Source organism: Sminthopsis crassicaudata, chromosome 2 (genome assembly GCF_048593235.1).
Source record: "Sminthopsis crassicaudata isolate SCR6 chromosome 2, ASM4859323v1, whole genome shotgun sequence".
Lineage (NCBI taxonomy): Eukaryota > Metazoa > Chordata > Mammalia > Dasyuromorphia > Dasyuridae > Sminthopsis > Sminthopsis crassicaudata.
Genome location: NC_133618.1, coordinates 23148808 through 23174353, shown reverse-complemented (window position 1 = coordinate 23174353; position 25546 = coordinate 23148808). Strand labels below are relative to the sequence as shown.

At 39.9% G+C, this 25546-nt stretch overlaps 2 protein-coding genes across 2 annotated transcripts in view; one reads left to right on the top strand and one right to left on the bottom strand.

Annotated features, from left to right (window-relative positions):
* Nucleotides 1–25546, top strand: part of CTNNA2 (catenin alpha 2) — a 1514496-nt gene that overhangs the window by 981542 nt on the left and 507408 nt on the right.
* LRRTM1 (leucine rich repeat transmembrane neuronal 1) overlaps nt 23622–25546 on the bottom strand; it is a 3262-nt gene continuing 1337 nt past the window's right edge. Inside the window, 1 exon segment of the mRNA XM_074285479.1 lies at nt 23622–25546. This exon segment is cut by the window's right edge and continues 879 nt beyond it. Within this exon segment, the coding sequence (XP_074141580.1) occupies nt 25199–25546 (348 nt within the window). The 3' untranslated portion in view covers nt 23622–25198.

The following is a 25546-nucleotide window of genomic DNA, read 5'->3' as shown; positions in this document are numbered from 1 at the left end:
TAAATTTCCTTTTTAAAATTGGAAGGTGGAAAAATAGTCATTGTTTTTGCAGTATAAAATATATATTGTAGTTTAGATGTAATTGAAAAGCCCATTAACAAATAAAAAAACATTCACTAATTGCTTCCTATGTTCCAGGTACTATGTTCAGAAATGTGGATATAAAAAGGGGCAAAAGACAGTTCCTGACCTCAAAGAACCTGAAATCTAATGTGGAGACAATAAGTAAATAAACGCTTACAATGCAAATTGTATATGGAATAAATAGGAACTATTAATAAAGTCACGATATTAGAATTAGGAGAAGTTGGGGAAGCCTTCCAGGGGGAAAAAAAAAAAATATATATATATATATATATATATATATATATATATATATATATATATATATATATATATATTTTTTTTTTTTTTTTTTTTAAAGTCTCTCGTAGTGTTTTAAGCAGATCCATGAGGCTCAGTTTAAAAAAAAAAAACTACTATGGAAATTTAGGGGGGGGAAATCTACATTTTGGAATAGGGTAGAAACTCTGAGTTAAGTTTGTCAATTGCTACTTGTAGGACCTTGGTCAATTCATTGAATCTCTATTAATCTCAATTTTCTCATTTGTAAAATGAGAAGTTTAGACTCTATGGTATTTTATGGGTGGTGAAGTACATGGTAGAAATAGTGTTGGATTTGAAGTTAGAAAGACATGAGTTCAAGTCCAAGCCTAGATAATTACTAGCTGGGCAAGTTACCTAAACTTTCTCGACCTCAGTTTCTTCATTCTCAAAATTATGGGATTGAGCTCAACATCCTAATATTGGATATTGAGCAATTTGGTCTGGATAATTGACAAAATGAGGGTAGAGCTGATAAAGACAATGGTTTCCCGAGCCTAGAACAATCATATGAAAAAATAGGAGGGATTGGAATGGATGATCTTTAAGATCTCTTCTAGAGCAGCTAGGTGGCCAAGTGGATAAAGGGCCTGGAATCAAGAATAATGATGAAATTCTGCCTTAGGTACTTACTACTTATGTGATCCTGGGCAAATCACTCTCACCTGTTTGCTTTAGTTTCCTCATTTATAAAATGAGTCAAAGAAGGAAATGGCCAGCTACTTTGGGAGATTTGCCAAGAAAAGCCCAAATGGGGTAAGGAAATGTCAGCTATAATAGAAATAACTGAACAACAACAACAACCTCACCATGACTGAAGTCTGAATAAAAAAAAAAAAAAAAACGAAACAGTAAAGGACTCTTTTAACTCTATTCTATTCTAAAATCAGGCTCCAGGAAATACATGAGATAGACTTATGAGCAAGAACTTAATTGTAATCTCCTAGACCACAGGATATTTTATTTTTGAAATATCAAAGAAAAAAATGAGTTTGGATTGTGTAGATATTTTCGTGGGGTTTTTTGATCCTTATCAACAGTCATTTGCCTATAATCATATAGGGGTATAGTACATTTAAGAGGAGGATTTGAGTTGGAGCACTTCTGACTTCTGACTCTGGCTTCCCTCCATTACTACCATCCAAATTCTCCTGAATATAGGGGGGGAAAATCAATGAACGTGTTATCAAGGAATGAATGAGTTCAGGGCTTTGTCTAGGAACACATATGCTCTTGGAATTTTTCCCTGACACCCTGAAACTTTCTACGTCAAGTCACAATATTTACCTCCACACATTTCATTAGAAAGTTTCTTCTAATCTATCCAGTGACATTTTTGAGGATTCCAAATGCTAATTTGATAACATGCAAACTGCTTAGACAATTGATGTTGGAAGGCTGTCTTTGAAGGATGCTATTCTAAAGATTACAGAGAGTTGGGGCTGAGAATCAAGTTGGCCCATGCATCAGGAAACCCTCTGGTTATTTTTTTCCCTAGCAAAGTAACTTCAATTGCTTCATTGATTTCCATTTCTCTTCTCTTTGAATTAACGTTAATAATTCCTGCTTGGGCTATATCATAGGACATTCTATGAGCATGGAATAATTCACTGTGGGACAAGTATAAAGTATATACTTTTATAAAATGAATAAACTGATAAAAATCAGGGAACCTGGTTTTAAATCCTGATTTTGCTACTTATTGCCACTTAATATCTCTAGGACTCAGTTTCTTTATTTGTAAAATGAAAAAGTTGACCAAGGTGATTTTTCAGGTCCTTACTACCTCTACTTCCATGATTTTTCTTTCCAGCTCTTAATCTTTGCTTCCATTCTGCATAATGATGTGGATTTCCTTTACTGTCTATGAAACATTATACCAAAATAGAGCACATTTATTGTATGGAAGGACAGAAGAAGACATTGCCTGTCTGAGGTAGTTGAATCTATCAACAAGTCTTTTTTTGAATGTCATTTCTGATTCTGTACCCTTATTTTGGACCGCACTACTGTAGTAGCTACCTAGATCACTAGGTGGCAGAATGACTAGACTGGTGAACTTGAAATCCAGTAGCCTGAGGTCCAATCCTTCCTGAAACATTGGTTCACTGTGTGATCCTGGGGAAGCTGACTGATTTATCCCAGTGTCTGTTACTTTCTCTGTAAATGGGCATGATTTATCACAGATTATCATCAAATTAGATAATATATGCAAAGTTCTTTGCAAGTCTTAAAGTGCTATATAAATACCATCATCACCATTTCTTTCTACTCTCCCATCATCAGTCCATCTCATAAAGCTCTAAAATTAATTTTTTTCTGAACTGTAGATGTGATTACATTGTTGCCCATTGTCCAAATACTTTTAGTGACTTCCTAATAACTATTAAGAAAATTCCAAAATCATCCCTAGTCCATCATTCAAAGATCTCTCCACAGACTATCAATCAAGTGGATAAGCTATAAGCACTTTTAAGCCCCTTCTATGTTCCAGGCCCTGTGGTAAGTAAGGACTGGAGAGACAAAATCAAAAAGACAATCACCCTTTCCTTTAGAGAATGTACCTCTAATAAACAAACACATGTACCAGCACCTCCTCTTATTAACTTCTGGCTGCAGTAAACCAAAATTACTTGTTTTCTCTTAAACATAGATTGTTCTTCCCTTTCTTGCTGCTTATGCTCTGGTCATTGTCTTATTTCAGAATCCCAGTCTTCCAAATTTGGTGTTTGCCAGAATCTTTCTCATCCTTCAACACTAGGATCAAATGTCATTTCCTCCAATATTCAACTACTTCAGCCAAGTTTTCTTTTTCTCCTTTGAACCCGCAACACATTTTGTTTTGATTTTACTTTTTTATACTTAAACAGTCTGCTTTGTCTTATAATTATTTTGATATGCATATACATAGACATATCTTTAATATATATGTATATATGTATACATATATATATATACAGAGAGATTATAGATAGTTATATATAGATGATATATAGATATGTGTATATGTATATATAACAGACATATAGATATGTCTATATCTATATCTATCAATAAAATCACTCTTTCTCAGTTATTAACTTCTCCAGAGTAAGGACCATGTTTTGATTCTATATTTATCACATCGTTTCTTACACAGTATAAGGGCTCAATAAATGCCTGCCATCAATGATGACAGTGTTCTCCTCTTAGCTTCATAAGCTGCAGTTTAAAAACCCATTTTAATAACTGCCTGTGAGGGTCACAAAGTTAGGATTTTATTATCAGAAAATGTTTCATTTGTATATCTATTTTTATATACCTGCATACTCAGAGTGATGTAATAATTTCTTGGGGCCAAAAAGGCTTGCAAGTTCAAGAAGCCCTGTTCTATACTGTGCTAAGGATTGGAGCTGTGATTTTATTGATACCGGGAACTCCCAGAGGAGAAAAGCTCCTCTGTCAATGAAAGTGGGGACATGTCCTGCCTAAAGGACTAAGGGATTAAGTAAATAGCCCAGAATCTCAGAAACAAGGCTGAGGCCCAGATCTTTTTGACTTGGAGACCAGCTCTCTCTCCAGCACACCATGGGCAGCCTTGTAAATACAATGCCCTTTGAAAATCTCAGAAAAAAAGCAATTGAAGCAACCAAACTCAACCCAGCAATCCCCTCAGCCTGCCCCACTCCCAAATTCAGGCTACTAGTGAGCCAGGCAGGCAGTGGGATTTTGATTAAGACTCACTTTGAAATCTGAGTCTGCTGTCTATAGATAACAGGATACCATCACAGGGCCACATAGGTGGCCAAACAGGTGCGATTTGATTAAATATGCAGATCTTGGCCAGCCCCTTTCTGCTTATTTATTTATTTTATCAGCTTGTGAAAGCTGGAGAAAACTTTGACTTTGTTTTCTAAAAGACCTTGAGATCTCCCGATGAGAGGCATCCCACAAGCACAAAATGTTGTTTATTTCCTTCAGACGCCTGATTCTCTTTCCTTTCACCAACACCACCCCCACTCTGGTTTCCTTTTTCCAAAGGCTGTCACTGCCTCTGAAGCACCATTGCTTCTCTGGGGGCATCTCCTGAGACCCATTAAAGTGCTGCTGGCTGTTCACAGAGATGCCTCCTTTTGGCTCCATTGATCCAAGGGGATTTGAGCCCCCTGGGGTGACCAGAGATTAATTACACAAGAGTTATATTCACAAGAGTCCCTGACTGCTCTCTCAGGGATACTCATTGGAGAAGCAGCTTATTGTCGATGTCTAGGCAAGTGTTAAGAGTCCATTGGAAATGCAAGGCTTCTCAGACCTTCCGGCATAGGTTACAGAGCTGGCCCAGTGAATCATCCCACTGGAGATAGGGCCATTCAAGCTCTGAAAGAAGGAACAGGGTGAATAATTTGTAAGCAAATGAGCAAGCTTTCCCAACAAAGTCTCTGAAGAATATGTAGGAAGCTGAAGCCAGCCAGCTTCTTCAAAGTGAACTTTTACTTTAAAAAGAATAGTAGAATGGAAGCTCCTTGAGGTCATTGACTATTTCATTTTTGCCTCTCTATCAGCACAGTACATAGGAGAAGGCCCTGGGCCAATGATTTCTTTACATTGCAGACTCCCAGAGGAGGAAACTCTCTTTACTAATATAGGCTGGTGCCTTCTTGACAACTTCAAGTCTCAGATTTGCTCAGGGAAGCTGCTGTGCTTAGGGAGTACACAAAGGTTAAGTGACTTGCCTACTTGCACAGCTATAAGGCCCTTAATAAATGCTTATTTAATTATTGCTTGATGAGTTAAAATCATAAATTTAAACCTGGATGGGAATCTTAGAAGTCATCAAGTCCATGGTCCTCATATTGCAAAACAAGAAACTGAGGCACAGTTAAAGCACAGAGGCTTTAAATGATTTACCCGGGGTCTTATAAATGTTATATTGCAGACGTAGGAAATTTATGGAAACATAGACGGATGGATGGATGATAGATAGATATAGATAGATAGAAGGCAGATACATTAATAGAAAGATAAATAGGTAGATGAACGGTAGCTAGATAAATAGATGGATAAATGAACAGATAGATATGTGAATAGATGGTAGATACATAGGTACATATGTAGATACATAAATGGATAAATGACAGATAAATAGATAAAAACATAGATTGACAGATGGAGAACAGATAGAAAGATATATTAATAGATTGATAGATGGACAGATAGGTGAATGCATGATAGATAGATATAGATACATAGATACACAGATGGATAGATAGATAAATGGCAGATAAATGGATTGAAAGATAGATACACAAATAGATAGACAGCTACAATGATAGATGGAAAGTAGGTAGAAACATACATAAATAGATAGATGGATAGATAAGTAGGTAGATAGGTAGGTGGTGGACAGATAAATAGGATAAATAGATGGCAGATAAATAGAAGGATGGACAGATAGAGAATAGAAAAAATAGATTAATTAATTAGGTAGTATTTTTGTGAGTCTTTTAGTTCAAAACATCTTAAACTCTGGATCATGTCCCCATATAGGGTCATTTAACTGAAAATGGAGGTCATGAAAAATTTGACAATAATAAAAGGTATCAAAGATTCCTCCAAGATTGAATTCTTTATGTCAAAATAAACAAGCACATCCATCTCATAAGTATACAAATTGGATGCATACCAAAGAATTGTTTTAAAATAAATTTCTTCCTGATTTGTTATTGGTAAACTTTTTTTTTTAAATATCTATTTTGCATACCCATATACTTGAACTTTTGTAAGAATTTGTCAATGCAGAGTAGAAAAGTTTAGGAAGACCTGACTTTGTTCATAGAGTCCTGTAGTTTGGATTTGACTTAGTAACTATTTATTAAGTATGTGTTTGAGATTGGATTTGACTTAAGCTTCTTCTTCTTCTTCTCCTCCTCCTCCTCCTCCTCCTCCTCCTCCTCCTCCTCCTCCTCCTCCTCCTCCTCTTCCTCCTCCTCCTCCTCCTCCTCCTCCTCCTCCTCCTCCTTCTTCTTCTTCTCCTTCTTCTTCTCCTCCTCCTTCTTCTCCTTCTTCTTCTTCTTCTTCTTCTCCTTCTTCTCCTTCTTCTCCTTCTTCTCCTTCTTCTCCTTCTTCTCCTTCTTCTCCTTCTTCTCCTTCGCCTTCTTCGCCTTCTTCTCCTTCTTCTCCTTCTTCTCCTTCGCCTTCTTCTCCTTCTTCTCCTCCTTCTCCTCCTTCTCCTTCTCCTTCTCCTTCTCCTTCTTCTCCTTCTTCTCCTTCTTCTCCTTCTCCTTCTTCTCCTTCTTCTCCTTCTTCTCCTTCTTCTCCTTCTTCTCCTTCTTCTCCTTCTCCTCCTTCTCCTCCTTCTCCTCCTTCTCCTCCTTCTCCTCCTTCTCCTTCTCCTTCTCCTTCTCCTTCTTCTCCTTCTTCTCCTTCTTCTCCTTCTTCTCCTTCTCCTTCTTCTCCTTCTTCTCTTCTTCCTTCTTCCTTCTTCCTTCTTCCTTCTTCTTTCTTCTTTCTTCTTCTTCTTCTCTTTTCTCCTCCTCCTGTACTTCAGTCATCTCTTAATGTGGCCAGTTTGTATATCAGGAAAAAGAAGATGAATGATCCCTTTGTTTAGCCTCCAGTAGAAATGTGATACACTGGCTAGAGGCAATGGGACCATTATTTGATTAATTACCTCCTAATGCCTTTAAATGAATCCCAGAACCCTTTGTTAAGATCCTTCCTAGGAGAACTTCAAGCTGCGTTGTCTAGTCCCGGGGGGTTCCCGAGGCTCAGCGAGAGCGTGGGGCAATGGGAAATACATGTGTCATTTGCATACTAAGAAGACGGGCACTTGATATCCCGGGTCCTCCTTGGCAGAGACACTGAAAAGCTCCCGCCGCGTCCTTGTCCCGAATGTACGCGAGCTGTTAGAAAACGCGTCCCGGAGCAGAGAAGCAGTTTTTCTATTAAAATCAACTTTGGGAGCTCGCGAGCTGAGTTGGGCGGGAAAAACTCCCCGGATACTTTATTTCCCTTTACTAACCTTCTTTAATATTCCCCTCTGGGTCTCTTTCTGGGTCTCTGTCAGGGAGAGCACTGAGCGACAGAGCGAGCGGGCTCAGCGATGACTCGGGACAAAGCTCCCTGCGCTCTGGGCTTGCGGACGGGAGCTGCGGAGACCGCCGGGCGAGCCGGGCCTGAGAGCCCGCACTGGCTAAAGGAGGGGAGTTGGAGAGCATCCCCCAGCCCCGCGATGCCGCCGCGGGGGCTGCCGGGCTCCGCCTCCAGATGGGCCTTTGGAAGGGGTGTTGTTATGCCGCGTGCTCGGAGGGGGGAGTGCTTGGACTGGGAAGAGAAGGGAAGAGTGGCAGGGGATGCGCCACACCAGAGAGAGGGAAGGAGGGAGGAAGGGAGACAGAGAGAGATAGACAGACAGAGACAGGATGAGATAGACAGAGACAGAGAGAGAAAGCGAGGGAGGGGGATAGAGAGAGACAGAGAGAGAGACACACACACGAGGAGAGTCAGACAGAAAAACAGAGATAGAAAGAGACAGAGAGAGACAGAGACAGATAAGAGATATAGGTATATCTAGATAGATAGAGAGACAGAGGCAGACAGAGAGAGATGGAAAAACAGAGAGACACAGAAGCAGAATGGACAGGGAGGAAGAGAGGGAGAGAAGGAAGGAGATGGAGATAGACAAAGAGACACAGAGAGACAAAATCAGAGGGTGAGACAGAGAGAGAGGGAGGGAGGAGATAGCGAGACAGAGAGAGACACAAGGAGAGACAGAGAGACAGAAAGACAGAGACAGGGTGAGACAGATAGAGACAGAGAGAGAAAGCGAGGAAAGGGGATAGAGAGAGACAGAGACACAAGGAGAGACAGAAAGAGGCAGAGAGAGACAGATAAGACATATATATATATATATGTCTTATTTCTCTATATATAGATATATCTATCTATATCTATCTATCTATCTATCTATCTATCTATCTATCTATCTATAGAGAGAGAGAGAAGAAAGAGGGAGAGAGGGAAAGAAGGAAGGAAACAGAGACAGTGGGCAGGGAGGGAGAAAGAAAGGGAGGGGAGGGAGGAAGGGAGGGAGAGAAGGAAGGAGACAGGGAGACAGAGAGACACACAGAGAGACAGAAACATTTTTTTTTGTTTGCTTGTTTCATCAAGCTAAGCTATGTTAAAAAAATAAAATCAAAAAGCTCTCCCTATTTCGTGACTACATTTACAACAGTCTTATTGGCTCTCAGCAGCTCTGGACAAGCTATTAGGGCTCACCATGGCGTGACTGAATGTTGCAGAGATGTCTAGTCCCTTGTGGGGCTTTGTCTGGAGTTGAAAGAACAGGGAGCATGACTGTGTTCCTGGCACTAGCTCTCCATGCATCATGCCATTCCCCAGGAAGGGAACTTTATACTTTACAGCAGTGACAATGAGTAGAAATAAGTTTCTGGAATCATAAGAAGGCAACACTTAGACTTAGGAGTGAGCTTTTTAAAGAGGATTTACAGTTTGCGCCTCCATTAAATTTTATTAAAATATGAAGAAGTCTATTAGGAACTGACTTCAACAAAGGGACCTTAAGGGGAAAGAGATGGAATTGGAAATTCTGCTGTTGATAAGAATTGACAACATGACTATATGATTGAGGCTTACCATTCTGCAACCAATCAGCCACTGTGCTGTGTTTTCCCAGGCACTGTGCTGTGTTTTGGGAATACCAACACAGAAGTGAGGCAGTCCCTGACCTCAAGAAGATTGTATTCTATTTGGAAGATACAGCATGTACACAGATAAATAATTATAGTCTATATGCAAAATCGGCATAGTGATGTTGAAGAGAGGATTTAATGGTGGAGGGGGGGAGAAAGAGAAAAAGACTCCCTAGAGGAGGTGATATTTGATCTGATTTTTGAAGGAATCCAGGGCCTCTGTGAGTTTAAGAGGAGTCCAGAGAGCCTCGGGATGGAGGGCACCATTTCTTCATAGCGTCTGCAGAAGAAATATTACGTTTAGGAAATAGAGTATGGTAGTTTGTCTAGAGCATGAGGCAAAAGTCAATTGTAATGAATCTAGAAAGACATTATTTAGCCAGCCTTCCAGGAGGTGTTGAACAAGATATTAGAACTCTCTAAGACTATAAACTGGAAAGCAGTTGTTAAAATATTTTAATGAAGAAATCTCCTCCTTGGACTTTTCTACAATAATAAATCTTAGGTCTGATCTAAAAGAAAGGAGGATCACAGGTCTGTAGAATGAAGAAAGCTTAGATTTTGTGTGCTTATGCCCCTTATTTTCCAGATGAGGAACCTGAGGCTCAGAGAGGAAAGTTACTTGTCCAAGGTCACCACTAATTTTAAATTCATCACTTTATGCTATTTTATCGTGCCTCCTCAGGACAATCTTACCTCATTTTTTGTCCCAAACTGTAACTGCTCAGGTTGTCATCTGCCTTCTTAATGAGCCTGATTGTAAATAACTCTGGGCAGTTTCCAAAAAATCACATTTACCTTCAAATGGTAAAGATTTGCCACTGATGTTGAAACAGATGAGACATGGAATCCACAAGCACTTCTAAAAGATGATTTCCCAAAATGCTTTGAGTAAAGGCAATGGGGAAATAAAAGTGACTCCTTAGAAGAGGATACCATTTTTCTGAATGGAATTATGTTTGCTTCTAAAAAAATACAAACAAATATAAACAAAAAAACAAAACAGTTAGTCACCTTACTGTATAATTACACCCTGTAATAAGTTTTGCATGCACCACCCTTGGAACAGGGTAAAGAAGTGCAAGGGAAATGAATATAGTAACACAATATTATAGTTTTCTCCCTGTACAAAAGACCTGAAGTGAAGGGGAAAATTCAAGATAAACTTGAATCTATTTCTCTCCTTCTGATCTTCCCTTTGTAAATCAGTAGATCTCAATCAAATGTTGACTGTATTCTTGAAACACAACATCAGTTTATCTTTGAAGGTTTCCCTTCTCTTCTCTTCCTTTCTTTTTTTTTATCCTTCCCTTCCATTCCCCTTTTCCTTCCCTTTCCTTCCCTTCCTCTTTCTTCCTTCTCTTCCCTTTCCCTTTCTTTTCCTTTCCTTCCCTTTCCCTTCACTTTCCTTCCCTTCCTCTTTCCTCCTTCTTATCTCTTTCCCCTTCTTTTTCTTCCCTTCCCTTCTCCTTTCCCTTCACTTTCCTTCCCTTTTTCTTCCTCTTCCCCTTCTTTTCCTTCCCTTCCCTTTTCCCTTCACTTTTTTTCCCTTTCTTCTTCCCCCTTCCCTTCAGAATTCTTGTCCTTTTCTTCTCTTTCTCTTCCCTTCTCTTCCTGCCCTTCCCCTTCTCACCTTATGGGGACCTTTTGATCTTCATGTCTCTTTTGATTGTCCAAAATCCACCTTTAATTTATCTGTATTGATGATAAAATACTCATTTATAATAGTGATGAGAGGTTTCCAATAGATGCTGATGACCATTTATCTGGAATGGTGAGCATAGGAGGAGGAAGGAAGACTGATGAATCCCTCTGCATGAGTAAAGGATAGAAGACAGGTGGGAAGGAGGGAAGATTATCTCTGGTCCCAACTTCTTGACCTGGGAGTGCCACATATATTCTTGCCTGGGTAGGAGAATGAGAGACCTGAAACTTTTCTCATCTCCTTCATTCCTGCATCCACCCAAAGCTCTTTGTTAACAGGCAGCAGACAGAATATCTTTAAATAAACACAGAGCAAAAGCTGTTACCACTGAAGATAGATGCTGAGTGTCTCGAGGGCCAGTATGATTTAATATCCAAGTATTACAGAAGAGCATGGCAGATGGATCTGGGCGACAATAGGAAAGCATGTACACGAGCTCACCTTTAGGAATTGGGTTCAGATCCCCGAGAGCTCACTAGTGGCAATGATTTTTGGCCACGTCATCAGCACCATGTTCGGGGCATTTCTTCCCCACTGTCTGCCTCCAGCTGTCAGTCAGCCTTGAATGTTGATGATAATGGCCTGGTGCTGGTGGATTTGTGTTTCGGGCGAATCAGTGCTCATCCAGGCTCCTGGAGCATAGCAGTCGAAGCATGGCAGAAAGCAGATAAAGCAGGGAATGAGTACTTGGTATCACAGGAGATCCTACCCTAGCCTGAAAGAAGGAAAGTATATCTTAATTATTCACATAGCCCAGTTCTATGTCTTCCTCCTCTCCCCCTTCCCATTCCTCACAACAAGGTCTTCTCTTAATTTCTACCAGCATCTAGTTCTCACTGGTAGCCAGTGCCCATAAGCTGCTTTGCATCTATTTCTTTAAGAGCCAAGAATGATCTTATCCCTTTACAGCTTCATATCCATTAAACTAAATTTACTGACTGGGCTTATAAAATTAAACTGAATTTAAATGGAGGAAAGAGATCCAGTAATTTCCTTCCTGTTGGAATTCAACAAGTCTGAAGACAACATTCCGTTGCTCAAAAACCATCATTGGCTCCCTATTACCTATAGGGGAAAAAAAATCTTAAATTGGTACTTATTGTGTTCCACAATGTGGTTGAAATATATATTTCCATATTTTATAGGCACTTCCTTTAAGCACCATGTATTTTGTTCTTAGTAAATAGGAAGGTCCAGGTTCCTGAATTACTTTAATCCTCTGTATATACTTGTAGCTTTGTGTTACCTAAGGAGCACATATCCTCCTTCTGATCTCCACCTATTGAATTTCCTTATTTTTCAAGGCCTAACAATTGTCCCCTTCGTTAAGCCTTTCTTCCTCCAAATTTTCTCATATCTCTTTTCTATGCCTTCTTCTTGGATTTCCCAACAGTCTACCTAGTATCTTGTTTATTTATGTATTGGTTTTCTCACACACACACACACACACACACAAACATAAATACACACACATTTCCTATAATAGATTATAAGCCCCTTGAGACATTTCTTTTCAGTTTTTTTTTTTTTTTAATTTCAAGTACTTTGGAGATACTTTATATTTGTAGGATATAATTAAATTTAACGTTAACTTTACAAGATCATGAATTTCAACTGGAAAAAATCTTAAAGATGTCACAATTAGATGAGAGGGATATTACATCTGTAGCCACTACAGCATACTACCTAAGGCTTTACCCCTGCCTGTGCCTGCTGCAAGCCCTCATTGTATCCTGAACAAGTTCAGGATTCAACGAGTTAATTGGGGTAATATGATGGAAGAAAGTGGGAGACACCTTGAGCTAGAGGACAACAGTATCTCTCAATAAAAAGTCAAGCCCTTTTAGCTGAGCTGGTGATCCAAGACAAAGAAGGAGACCAGGTCACTAGTGAGACAGTCATAAGCAGGCAAGGTCAAGGGGAGGGTGTCTATGAATCAGGCTATCCTTTTATGAACTGTCCAGTCAGACTAGCACAAGGAAGGAGAAGGATGAAGTCACCAAAACTTAGAGAAAAAAATTCAAGGGACTGGCAGTAAATAAGAAACAAGCTCTGTGCAAATGAAAGGAAAAAAAAAAAAAAAACTCAGGTAACATTGAGTGAGTGCTTACTATGTGTCAGGATATACCTACTGTGTGCTTATTGTTAATGAAACAGTCCCTGTCCTGAAGTTTACTTATATCCCATGGATATTGACAAGGGAGATCTCTGGGATCAGCCGACACCATCTTCTCAGCCCATTTTATAGTTCTTGGACAACTATAAAATACCTTAATATCTTTATAAAATACCTTGGATAGGTATTTTCCATGTCTAGTTTTTACAAAGGTGATCCTAGGGGTTAAAAAGACCTCAAATAAAATCTCATCCAAATTATAGCTAAGTGAAAACCCCATCTATATTACACCTGACAAGTAGTTATCCATCCAGCTCTTGTGGAAGACCTCGAGATCTAATTACTGGCTGTGCATTTGTCCATTTTGGTCAGTAGCATTTCAGGGTAAATTTATTGCAATTATTTCTTCACTTTTTTTTCCTTCCTCCTAAAATGTGACTATGTGAAGTTAAAATAAATGGCATAGCTGTATGTTACCTTTAGCTGCATTTCAATTACAATGGTTTCTTCCCTTCTTCCCTCGGCATTTTTTTTTAAATGTTTCTTTACATGGTCCTAGAAATTGTATATAAGGGAGAATCAATATCAGAGAATCTGAACTAGAATAAATGGTTTAAGCAGAAAAAGCAAGAAAAAAGTCCAATCCCTTTCCCCCCCACCAAAAAAAAAAATAAAGGAGCATTATCTTAGGAAATTAAAAAAACAGCTGATGTTTCAAGGGAGGCTTAGATTTGGTCACAGATACTTTTGGTAAACTGGAGGGAGACAAGGAAGGTACTCTCTGTCAATATCCTGCAGTGGGTCTATCTAGCTAATGGACAGTTGGCTGCTGCCCTGATTCATTAGCAGCTTGTATGCTGGCTTTTCCAGTCCCACTCCTGGACACTCCTTTCCTTCTCTTGTATTCTTGTGCTTAACTGAGGCTGTTCCCTGCGGGCTTAATGGAAGAGGCAGATTTGGCTGTGAGTGGCAAATCCTTCACCAGATCAGAATGCCAGACAGGTGTTGGAGACATGAGATTAGAGATGCACATTCATTTCAGCACTTCTGGTGTCTGTGTCAGCTTCAAGAATCAGGCTCCCCCTTGGTTTTACCCTGAGCGCACTGACCTTTTCGAAGGGCTGGCCTTACAACATGGGTAAATTAGACTGTCTCCTACGTGATGTGATTTGAGGGACCAATAGAGTCAGAAATTCTTGGAATCCGGAGGAACATAGAGACCATCTAGTTCAATTTTCATCTTTATGAGTGAGATAACAGATATCCAGGTGGAAGGAACTGACCCGACTCTTATTACAAATGGAGTTTCCTAACAAAGATGAAACTAAAACCCAGAAATTGTGCCCACAAATATCTCAATCATTTTCCCATTCCAGTACATGAAATTTCAGCAGGAGAGCATAAAAGCTGAGGGGCTGGAAGAACCAAAAAGGATTCACAGTTGTTTTCTCTACTCAGGATTTCTCTATTCCTTTCTATCTCTCGCCTCTGCCAGGATGAGTGATGAGTTGTATATCACCGATGGTCTGGACACTAACTCAGGGTGCTTGGTGAAGGATTAAAGACACATCGGGGTGCAAAAAGTTGAAGAGCCTGAATTAGTGATAACTTCTAGATACTACGAGTTGGGGACTAGGTCATACAGAAGATAGAATGACAGATTGGAGTCAGGAAGACTTGATTGAAATTCTATCTCAGATAATCAGATATATGGTCCTGCTCAATTTGCCTAATCTCTCTCAGTATCAGCTTTATCATCTGTTAAATGTGGAGAATCATAATAATTGCTACTTCCTTCCCAGGATTGTTGAGAAGATAAAATCAGATAATATTTGCACAATGCTTTACCAAACTTAAGCAATGCATAAATGTGGGCCAGTAGGGCTGAGTTGAGAATAGGACTGTGGACTGGCTACTATATCCATTTAAGCTGGGATTACCTCTGGGTCCAGATATGCAGGGTTCATAGGTAGTGAGCATGAATCCTTGTGGGTGGGGAACTCTCAGAGTTGACCCTTTGAGCCTGATTCTTCAGGGAGTTTGGGAGGGATGAAGAGGAAGGCAGCTCAGGACTCTGGCACTTCCTGGGCATGAAACCCTAGAGTCATAGTGAGATAAGAGACCTAGGACAAGTCTGATGAAGCCATTTTATATTTTAAGGGTTGTGACTATTAGCTTGTGGTTGTTGAATTATTTCAGTGTTCTTTGTGACTCCATTTATAGTTTTCTTAAGAAAGATGCTAGAGGCGATTGTGATTTCCTTCTCCAGTTCATTTTACAAATGAGGAAACTGAGGCAAAAAGTTAACTGACTGGGTCACACAGCTAGTAAGTATCTGAGGCCATATTTGACCCCAAGGGATAACACTATAGTATCTGCTTGCCTGATTAAGAGCCTAGACAGATGTAACTACCTGACTGGAATGGTTCTGAATTACCAGTACTAATAGAATCAATATAAAGAGGATTAGTTTTGGAGATAGGAAAGCTGAGTTCAAATCTCCCCCTCATACTTCCTACCTGGATGATTTGAGCAGGTCACTTCAGATTCTTAGCCTCAGTTTCCTAATTTATAAGATGAAGGAGGTGAACTAAATACTTGCACATCACCTTCCAGCTCTTGAATCTATAGTCCTACTTATGATTGACAAGTATAAAGGAGTTTAAGTGAGTGGGATTGGGGTCCATGTCTGGCAAGTTGGAAACAAGTTGAGCTGCATCATGCGTATACTTTAATATTCACTGAAAATTCCAATGTCAAAGGCAAGGAAGCATCCAGTCCAAGTCACTATGAGACAATGAATAAGGAGCTGGCTACCAAGTCAGGAGGAGCTGGTTCACGGCATGAAACTAACCCTGTCAAATTCCGGGCATGTCGATGAATCTTTGTGTGATTTATGTAACTCTGAGTTTATAAATTGCAGAGACCAAGGCTGGAGGATGTATTGGGAAGGGGAGTTTCCTCACTAGGAATTCCTTAAATCACAGAAGCTGTGGCTCTTGTCCAAAACCAAACAATACAATATCAACTCATACACAAAACCGTACCAGGATCAGCATGAACAGTGTTTTTATATAAAGGAATGAACACTCACTGGGGATTTAGCAGGGGGCAATTATTACTCAGAAATGGGGTCAGATGTCATGACTTGTGAAGTCTTTTCCTACACCGAGACTCCACGATTAAGTGTCTATGTACATAAAAGGGAAGATGTTAACTTTAGTTAGTCTTTGCCCCTGAATATCTATCATTCACCCTATATTATTTTATGTTATTATAAAGGAATCCTTTGTCATAGGTAATCAAGGCCCTCAAAGAAAATGGTAGTAAGGAAAATTATATTATAATTTATTATAATTATTATTAGATTATTTTCAGTTTGGAATTCTTTTAAGAAGGACATGATTGGGTATTGTAAGCCAAAAAGCTCTATTGGTCTGAGTGAAAAGATAGAGGCCTAGAGCTAAGGGAGATCTTCCTCTTTTGTCCCCAGGAAAGGCTGTGTTTTACTGATAGATGGACCAGGAAAGGAAAGTGAAGGACCTCACAGCTCTACATCATTTTGCTAATGTTCCAGGGCAGCCAGATTTTGACCTCCTCAATTAAAACTGACTGTCCAGTCCCCATCATTTGGATCTAGTAGGCAATTTGAAAAACCCACAGCCTGACTTATGGATTGAATGAATTCCTTAGCCAAGTTTGCTATGCTATAATCCTTGAAACCACAAAATCGATCTGAAGAAAGCAAAGGGATGTTATAAGAATATGGATTACTTGGTTCCCAAACAAAGTGGCAAAGAGGACTTTCTTTGTATATGAAAGAATCAGAATGCCATCCTGTTATGTCAGAATCAAGAAATCGTGGTCAGGAAAAAAGGAAGTAAGAGAAATGGCATGATTTCACCATGTAGAATACATAGAATGGGTATTTAAGAGTTTGAAGCAAAAGGAAAAAAATATTTAAAGGAAGGGGGAAGAGATATAATCGATATCCTAGGTGCTCCTTCCCTTGCAGTATTGGGCTGGGGGTTCAAAACTTGAGTTTGCCACAATGCAACAGTCCTTCCGTTCCAACATTTTCCTCTATGTATTCTTTCATTTTGGATTACCTGATAAACAAATCTTCACATCTCTAGTATGAATATATGGGTAGCCTCTTGGAAAACCCTTATATCCTTTCCATCTCTTTTGATACATTTTAGAGACCATTCTTCCACACCCTTTCAAGCCTGAATTTACAAGTGTTCCTTGTTCTTTTAATTGACTCAGTTTACATTTAGGTCCTATTCCTTCCTCTCTATAGCCCTCATACCTTTGAAATTTCATCTGTTTTCCCCCTCATTCAATTTTTTTTTTGCCAAAATTGAGGTAATCAGAATGGTCAGGGGTAACAGAAAGGTTAGAGGAAAAGGTTCTAGCGAATTTAATTTTCAGATTCATTAAAAGCTTAAATGTTCATTTGAAAAAAAAATTAAAAATAGAATCACAAATTTTGAAAGAACATCAGGGATAAATCACCTAGTTCAACATTCCCTTCACCATTTTATAGATGAGGCAACAGAGTAATTAATCATATGATTAATCAAAATAGTCATAGGAAAAAGCAGTTCTGATTCCACCATCATCACTCTGCTATATTAATTTCCAAGGCCACTTTCTCTGTACCAATAGATTTACATTGGGGAGCATGGGTCATCGAAGATCTTGCTGGACCTAGTATCATCATTCTGAGTATCATTTCTCCTAATCCAGGACTGGAAATAAAGATGGAAGTGATTGGCTCGAAGCTTTACAAACTCCAGAAAGTCTCTTGGCAAACTTTTATTCAATTTGTCATTTGAGTAGAGGAGAAATGTGTCATGCTGAATTCATGAAAAGCACTTCTTTCTTTCTAAGAAATGCATGGGAAACTTTGACTTTTCCATGGAGGTATTTTCTTATTCTTTTCCACTTTCTCCTAACAGCAGAATGGCTAAAGAAGAAAAAAAATGACAAGAAATCAGTTAAAAACCCTTGTTAGTTGGTTTCCAGTTCATTGAGGTTTTGCCACATGCTTTTGAGAACTTTTTGCTGCTTGTAGGTTGCTTTTCCCAAGTGGAGAGCTTTTACTCTGGACTCTCCCTTTCCTAGTATGAGGAAGGTAAATAGATATAACCATAGTTCTTACAGCTGAAGTGGATCTTAAGAGACCATCCAGTCTAGTCCCCTTGACATTAGGTAGGTTTTATTCCCATTTTATTATTATTTTATTTATATATCTTGAGAATAGAGAACTGTTTTTACTTTTTCTTTGTATATCCAGTATATATTCTAGGCACTTAATGTACATAATGTTTGTAAAGCATCATCAATGACATATTGTTAGCACTGATGAAGTGTTCATTTGGCCAATTCTCCCTTCTTTACCACTTAGAGGAATGATAGAGGAATTCAGTCATTATGAACAACTAAAGCAGCACCAGTAATATGTCACTGATGGACTCTTTTGGAAGCAAAAACATGGGGATTCCAAATTTCATATATTTGAACTCAATGACCTCTAAAATGTTTAAATGTTGGAAAGCATCTGATACTAATTTTTTTCAGCCATTGGGGAAAACATAAAAAGGAGCAATTTGTTAAGTACCTACTAGGTATCAGGCTCTGTGCTAACTCAACACTTTACAAACATTATATCAGTTAATCCTTATAACAACCCTGGAAGGTAGCTATTAATTACCTCCATTCTGCTGTTGAGGAAATGGAAGCTGATAGAAATGGGGTGACTTGTCTAGAGTCACTCAGCTAGTAAGTATCTGAGTCTAACTTTGACTTCAGTATTCCTGACTCCAGCTACTTCTAGAAAGAGAAAGAGAGGAGTGAGAAAGAGAGAATAAAAAAGTATCCAGAGTTTTAGAATTCCCTGCTACATTAACTTCCTTTCTTGATTGCCTTCTGTGTACCTAGTATGATGGTGTATGATGAAGGTCTTAATTGCAAATACCAACCCCTAGGGAATTTCTATTATTCCAAACTAACAAACTTTGGCATATACATTATTCAGTCCTTTCCTTTGGACTAACCATCAATGGACCCCAGCAATACCATATGTCCAAAGGACCCTTCTGGATCTTGTTATTAAGTGGTGGGTGTTGCCATGAGTAAGGATTTTGATTCCTGGCTCTCTGGCAGGTAGCCCTATAGATCATAGTCAAAGGTTATGAAAAACTCACAAGTAGACATGCTTTTTCCCTCGAAGAAAAAAATAAAACAAAAAACAAACAAAAACAAATTCAAACGCAGAACTCATTGCCCCATTGGACTTCAAGAGTCGACATCTTTGCCTATGTGATGTGACTTCAAGGATACTAGGAAATTATCTATTGGTCCATAAAATGATTCTTTCTTCTGGCTCACTGTTGCTTGAAATTTCAGCCTTACTAAAGCATATTTTTGTCTTAAGGAAGCTAATGTCTCCTTTTACCTTTCTCAAGGATACTTGTAATTGAGGGGCTTAGTTAAGACCTTTTAAGTTCCTTTCCAGTTCTAAATCTTCGGTTCTATGAGCACAATAAATATAATCAATCACCTGCTTGGTTACCTGAATGTAAATGAGTTTTGCAGAACCTTTACTGTAGAATCAGGTTTTAATAGTAGAGGAAATAATAATAACAGGGGAGAGAAGTGGGTCATAAGTTCTTTCAGCATAGAAACTGGGTGGTGTTTTGTATTTATATTTCTGTGAGTTCCAGTTATAATACTGGAATAACAGATATTTAGTAAATGCTTGCTGGTTGATTGAAAATACTGATATCCTGAATGGGGAGAGAGCAAAAGACAATGGAGGAAGAAACATATGATCAAAGGGTGATTCTAGTTGAAGGTGAACCTGTGACCTTCAGAACCTTGACTCAGGTCAGCCCTTCTCATTTTTTAGAAAGAATGAAATCAAATCCACAAACAAGTATCTAGTCATGTGATCATAAATTTAGATTGGAAGAAACAATGGGATCATGAAAAATCTGACCATTAGAAATCAAATGATTTGTCCATGTTCACAGAGCTATTAGTAGAACTTGAACTTGAATCCCAAACCTAACCCTTTTTTCATTGTGCTATACTGACTCAAAAAAAGAAAGAAAATAAGGAAGGAAGGAAGGAAGGATGAAAGGAAGGAAGGAAGGAAGGAAGGAAGGAAGGAAGGAAGGAAGGAAGGATGAAAAGAAAGAAGGAAAGAAAGAAGGACGGATGGAAAGATGGAAGGAAAGGTGGAGGGAAAGAAGGAAGGAAGGAAGGAAGGAAGGAAGGAAGGAAGGAAGGAAGGAAAGAAGGAAAGAAGGAAAGAAGGAAAGAGGGAAGGAAAGAAGGAAGGATGGAAGGAAGGAAAGAAAGAGGGAAGGAAAGAAAGAGGGAAGGAAAGAAAGAGGGAAGGAAAGAAGGAAAGAAGGAAGGATGGAAGGAAGGAAGGAAGGAAGGAAGGAAGGAAGGAAGGAAGGAAGGATGGAAGGATGGAAGGAAGGAAGGAAGGAAGGAAGGAAGGAAGGAAGGAAGGAAGGAAGGAAGGAAGGAAGGAAGGAAGGAAGGAGGGAAGGAGGGAAAGAAAAGAAACCAAAACTCTATGAATTAGTAAACCTGTTCCACTATGCTCCTCTGTCCCTTGCTGTCACTTTTTCCAAAGGTTTCTTTCCATCTTTCTAGATCTAGCCAGTAGTTTTGAGGTCATCTAATCACCTAACCAGAGTATTAGAGGTCACCAAACTCTGTTACAAGGTTTTCTTTGCAGAAAAGTCCCAACACATACTTATTCTAACCCAGGAAATGTGACTTCTGTGTTATCTGGAGATTGTTCTATTACCCAGAATTCTAAAATTATCAGAATGTTCCCATATTTTTACAGAGATAAATAATATTTCTTAGTGTAACTTGAACTCTGACACCCTCAAGTGCCTTTTGTATTTTCAAAGAAGGAAAAACAAAACTTATTTAACAAAATCTTGATGTTTGCAGAATATTTTAGTATCCAGCTTCTTCAGGAAACCGTTGACAAGGTGTAGTATGCAGTAATGTTATCTTTAATAGAAAATATGGTTCATCAGAATTGCCCCATTCCTTAAACAGGTCAGGGAAGGGAGTCTATACCATATCCAATGCTGGGGAGGAGCCTGTCACAGTCCCAGGGACAGCCTTGCAAGCCTCCCAGCAAGTTCTGAAATCTGGGAGGCGTAACTAGCAACTTTTTTTTCCTTCTAATTACTTACACATCTCCATGAATGTGTTGTTGATGTGAAGTCACACCACATGTCTTCCCTCCTGGGAATCAAGAGAAGATACTTTTCTCTCATCCTGGTGAGGGGCCCGAGAGAGAGAATAAATGAAAACAAACTTGAACAAATCAATGATAGCCTTTTTCCTGGAGTATTCCTTTCTCTGTGACGCATGATCACTTGTAGCCCACTTTTGAAGTCCCTTCCAGGGCTTGTGGTCATTAGTGGGAAATTCTCAAGAGCCAGGATAGGACCAGATCACCTGTGTTTCACTTCATGACATCTGCGAGTCTCACAGTACCTGGCAGAGGAGCAAGACTGCCATTTGTCATCAGAAAGTTTTTTTTTTTCTTTTCTGTAAACATTTGAAAAACATCACCACCATCTCTGGAAATTAATCAATTGGGAAGCGAACTGTGTGTTGGAGGGTTAATCCATCACACTGCTTGGTGTGCCGTGGTCATAAGTCATCTTCAGGAAAGAACATGAGATAATGAGATTAACACCTTCTTTGGAGGGAAGAAAAACATCCAGTGTGGAATAGCACAATGTCTTTAAAAAATTCTCCGTTAAATGCTCAAGTCATTTGCTAGAGGAATCAAAATCAATTCCATGGAGATTTATTAATTTGAGAAAAAAAAAAATTCAAGCCTCCCTAGATCCTCATTCAGACTGCCACATCTCTCCCAGCCCAAAGCACCCACAGCATCCCTTCTCCACTTTCTTCACTAAAATAGCATAAATGATTGTGAATTATAAACAGTGTATGTGCTGTATCCAGTATACATACTGCATTTATAAAGTCATCTCCTTTACACACATGGACACACCCATGCTAAGTACTACTAAAGCTCTCTGTGGTTATTTCTTGTCTCTCAAGCCCACAGACTTGACATCCCTCTGTATCATGTTCTTTCATCAGATTTCCATGTGCTAAAACGTCTTCTACATATGTGATGTTATCTAAGAGAAGGAAGAAAAAAATAACTCTCATTTTCCTCTCATAGCAAATGAAAAGGTCTGGGGGAGGGGGTTGGGGGTAGCGGTAGTAGTAGAAGCTAAAAGCAAAGTGAATTGTTTTCAATCTCCCTATTTTCCAAAAGGATTGACAGGCCTTGGAACTGGGGAAGGTTTTTTGCTTCTAAGCCTATAGAGGCAATCCACACAGACCTTATCTTCATACACCACAACATGAACCAGCATCTGAGTCTGAACTCATGTGGCGTTCCTATGTCAGGCTTCTGTATTCATGGCATTAGAAACACCTTCCCTCAGTCATCATAGATTTGGGACACAGGACTGTTTTCCAGAGGGGAACATCCTAGCACTGCTCAATTACAGATGTCAGGCACAGAACAGAGAGTTCTGCCCCTCCTTCCATCTATCTCCCATAGACACACAGACCTCCCTCCCTCCATCCCTCCCTCCTCTCTCTCTCTCTCTCTCTCTCTGTCTCTGTCTCTCTCTCTCTCTATCTCTCTCTCTCTCTCTCTCTCTGTCTCTGTCTCTCTGTCTCTGTCTCTCTCTCTGTCTCTCTCTCTCTCTCTCTCTCTTTCTCTCTCTGTCTCTCATCTCTCTCTCTCTCTCTCTCTCTCTCTCTCTCTCTCTCTCTCTTTCTCTATCTCTCTCTCTCTCTCTCTCTCTCTCTCTCTCTCTCTCTCTCTCTCTCTCTCTCTCACACACACACACACACACACACACACACACACACACACACACACACACACACACTTGTTATAAACGTCTCAGGCATTTCAAAAAGGAATACAGGAAAGCATAATTAGTGTAGAGCAGTTAATCCAAGAGATAATGTCTGGAGATAAAAGTGTTTTCCAAATCCCCTCCCCTTCCAGGCTCTCAAATCAGATCAGTGTTCTTCTCAGACTACTAAATGTCTGAATGGATTTCATTTGCATCCTGTAAGTCATTATGTCATGTTTTAATTAAAATAAAGCAGGATGAACTTTCCCAAGTAAGGAAGAGTGACTTTTCATACATGCTTGCATGCATGTGTATATTTCTGAGTACATCCAAGTCAACCTCCCTTGGTTTATCATTAGAAAATAATTTGGGGTACTCCTCTTCAAATATTCTCTTCAGAAATGATTTTAAATGTTAGCATATTCATTTCTCCTTAAGAAAAGAGAGAGGAGATAGGGAACCTTCACCCCTCATTTCCACAAACCTCCTGGTGATGCCGCCCTGTATCTGAGAAAGTTGATTCTGACTCGATGCCTGATAACATTCCCCCTTTTTCCCATCCTTCAATTTGGAATTCTCCCAGAACAGACGCATCCTCTGCACTGGTGAGGCTCTGCCTTTGAAAGAGAGAGGTCTGGACATGGAGAATGGGGGTTCAGGTTTGAAAATTTACCACCAGGAAATTTTTATTCACATCATACATTTGCTCAGCTATTCAAAGAGCCCCTTCCCACCCCACCCCCAAACTCCGATCTTCCCCCTCCCCCATTCACAAATCCCCTTCATCTCTAAAACCTGACGTTTTTTTACCCAACACAGCTGCCTAGGTCTCAGTTGCAGAACTCATTTGGTAGTGCAGAAAGCAGTTGGCCAGTTTTACCAAAGGGGGAAAAAAAAATCCAAAATACTTCGTGAAATCATAAGCTTCTGAAAAGAGCCAGAAAGGAAATGTCTTGGATGAACAAACACTCCAGTTTCTGTCCATCATCCTCTCAGTCATGTGCAAACACAAGAAGAAATGAGGGATCTCCCTCACACCCAACTGATGGCTTTGGGGGTGTAGTCTGCCCCTAATCTCTTCTCTTAGGAGTTAATTTGCTGGAGGCATTCATCCTGAGGTAGGATTGGAGAGTGGTTTTCTATAGTAACTAGAAGTGTGCTATTCTCTATCCCCTCTAAGCTTACTTGCAGCTTTAGCAGTTCACTCCTGAAAACACACAGAGCTTTTGCCACTGAAAATTTGGATCTGCTCTTTCTTTTCTCAGCATCTCCCAGCTAGTACACAGAGAACTGAGAGCTCTCTTTCTCTCTCTCCCACTCTCTTTTTTTTTTTCCCCTCTCCCTCTCACCATCTCCCTCTCCCTCTTCTTTCTCCTTCTCTCCCTCCACCATCCGGATCAGAGAAGTAATGGAAGCAAGTGTGGTGAGTGGAGATGAGGAGAGATTCCCCTTCCCATGGCTTAAAAATATCAACAACACCGATTTTTTTTTTTTTAATAGGTTACTTTCTATGACCCTTACAAGTGGTTTATTTGGGCATCTTTTATTTTTTGCCAAGAACTTGTTCAGGACTAAAGATTTATAAGAGTATCTACTACCTTTTTTTAAAGATTGGGAGTTCATAGCATTTTCAGGGGAAAAAAATATATTTATATATTTAAAGTGCCCTGCTATTCTCCTTCCTTTGCCTCCCTCCCTGACTCCCTCCCTTCCCAAGTATCCTGCTATGGATGGAAATCAACCATCACACTAGAATGCTCTTCCCTTTCTTAATTTCTTTCTATTTAGTATGGCTTCTCTGCTGTTCCATCCCCACGTCAACAGAGAATCGCAAGGAAGCAGTGGTCTAGCTGTTGCCCCTCTGGCCCGTAGGGATCAATGCATTTAGGGTACACCAGTCTGTGAAAACTGTAAATGCTATTTTATTTTAAACATTTTTAGTTTACAAAAAAAAAAAAAAAAAATCAATGATTGGTACCTTTTTTTTTTTTTTTTACACTCTCAGATTCCTGAATATTGACAAATCTTCAAAGAGAGGAGTTCTCATATGAAATAAGCTGTCCTGAAGGTTGTGTGGTGCGTGAATGTGTGTGAGTGTATGCGTGTGTGTGTTCGAGGCAGAGTATGTGGGTAGTCGGGTGTGAGGGGTGGGGGTTCTGGGTTCTCGTTTGTGTTCTTGATTGATTGTTTGTTTTTTAAGACACGGATAAAGCTAAAATCTCAAGTCTGGAGACCAGAGTCTCTGACCCGTTCAGTCCAGAACTGCGCGAGAAAGCAGGGCAGCGCCACCCCTCCCCCCGGCTCCTCTCTCCCCACGGTTATTTGGTTGCTCACGGGTCTGCCAGCCCCTCGGGCCCCGTCACACCTCACACTCCCGGGCCGGCTGCTGGTGACAGGAACAGGAGCCGTACTCGTTAATGATCACCAGCGCGCCCTCGATGTGGTTGGGCTTGTAGTCCACATAGTACTCCTGGGCCGACATGGCAGCCATCTGATGCATAGTCTGTTTCTGCTTCTGCTTTCTGCGCTGTGTCACAAAACACTGTCGCAGCTGCCTGAGGCTGGCCGGGAAGCACTTCCAGGACACGTACAGGACCAGCACCACGATGAGGAAGGAGAAGATGAGGGCCATGGTGCCCGTGACCACCTTGTGGATCTGCACGGCGTTCTCGGCGTGCTCCGCGGGGACGGTGACCCCCTCGACGCC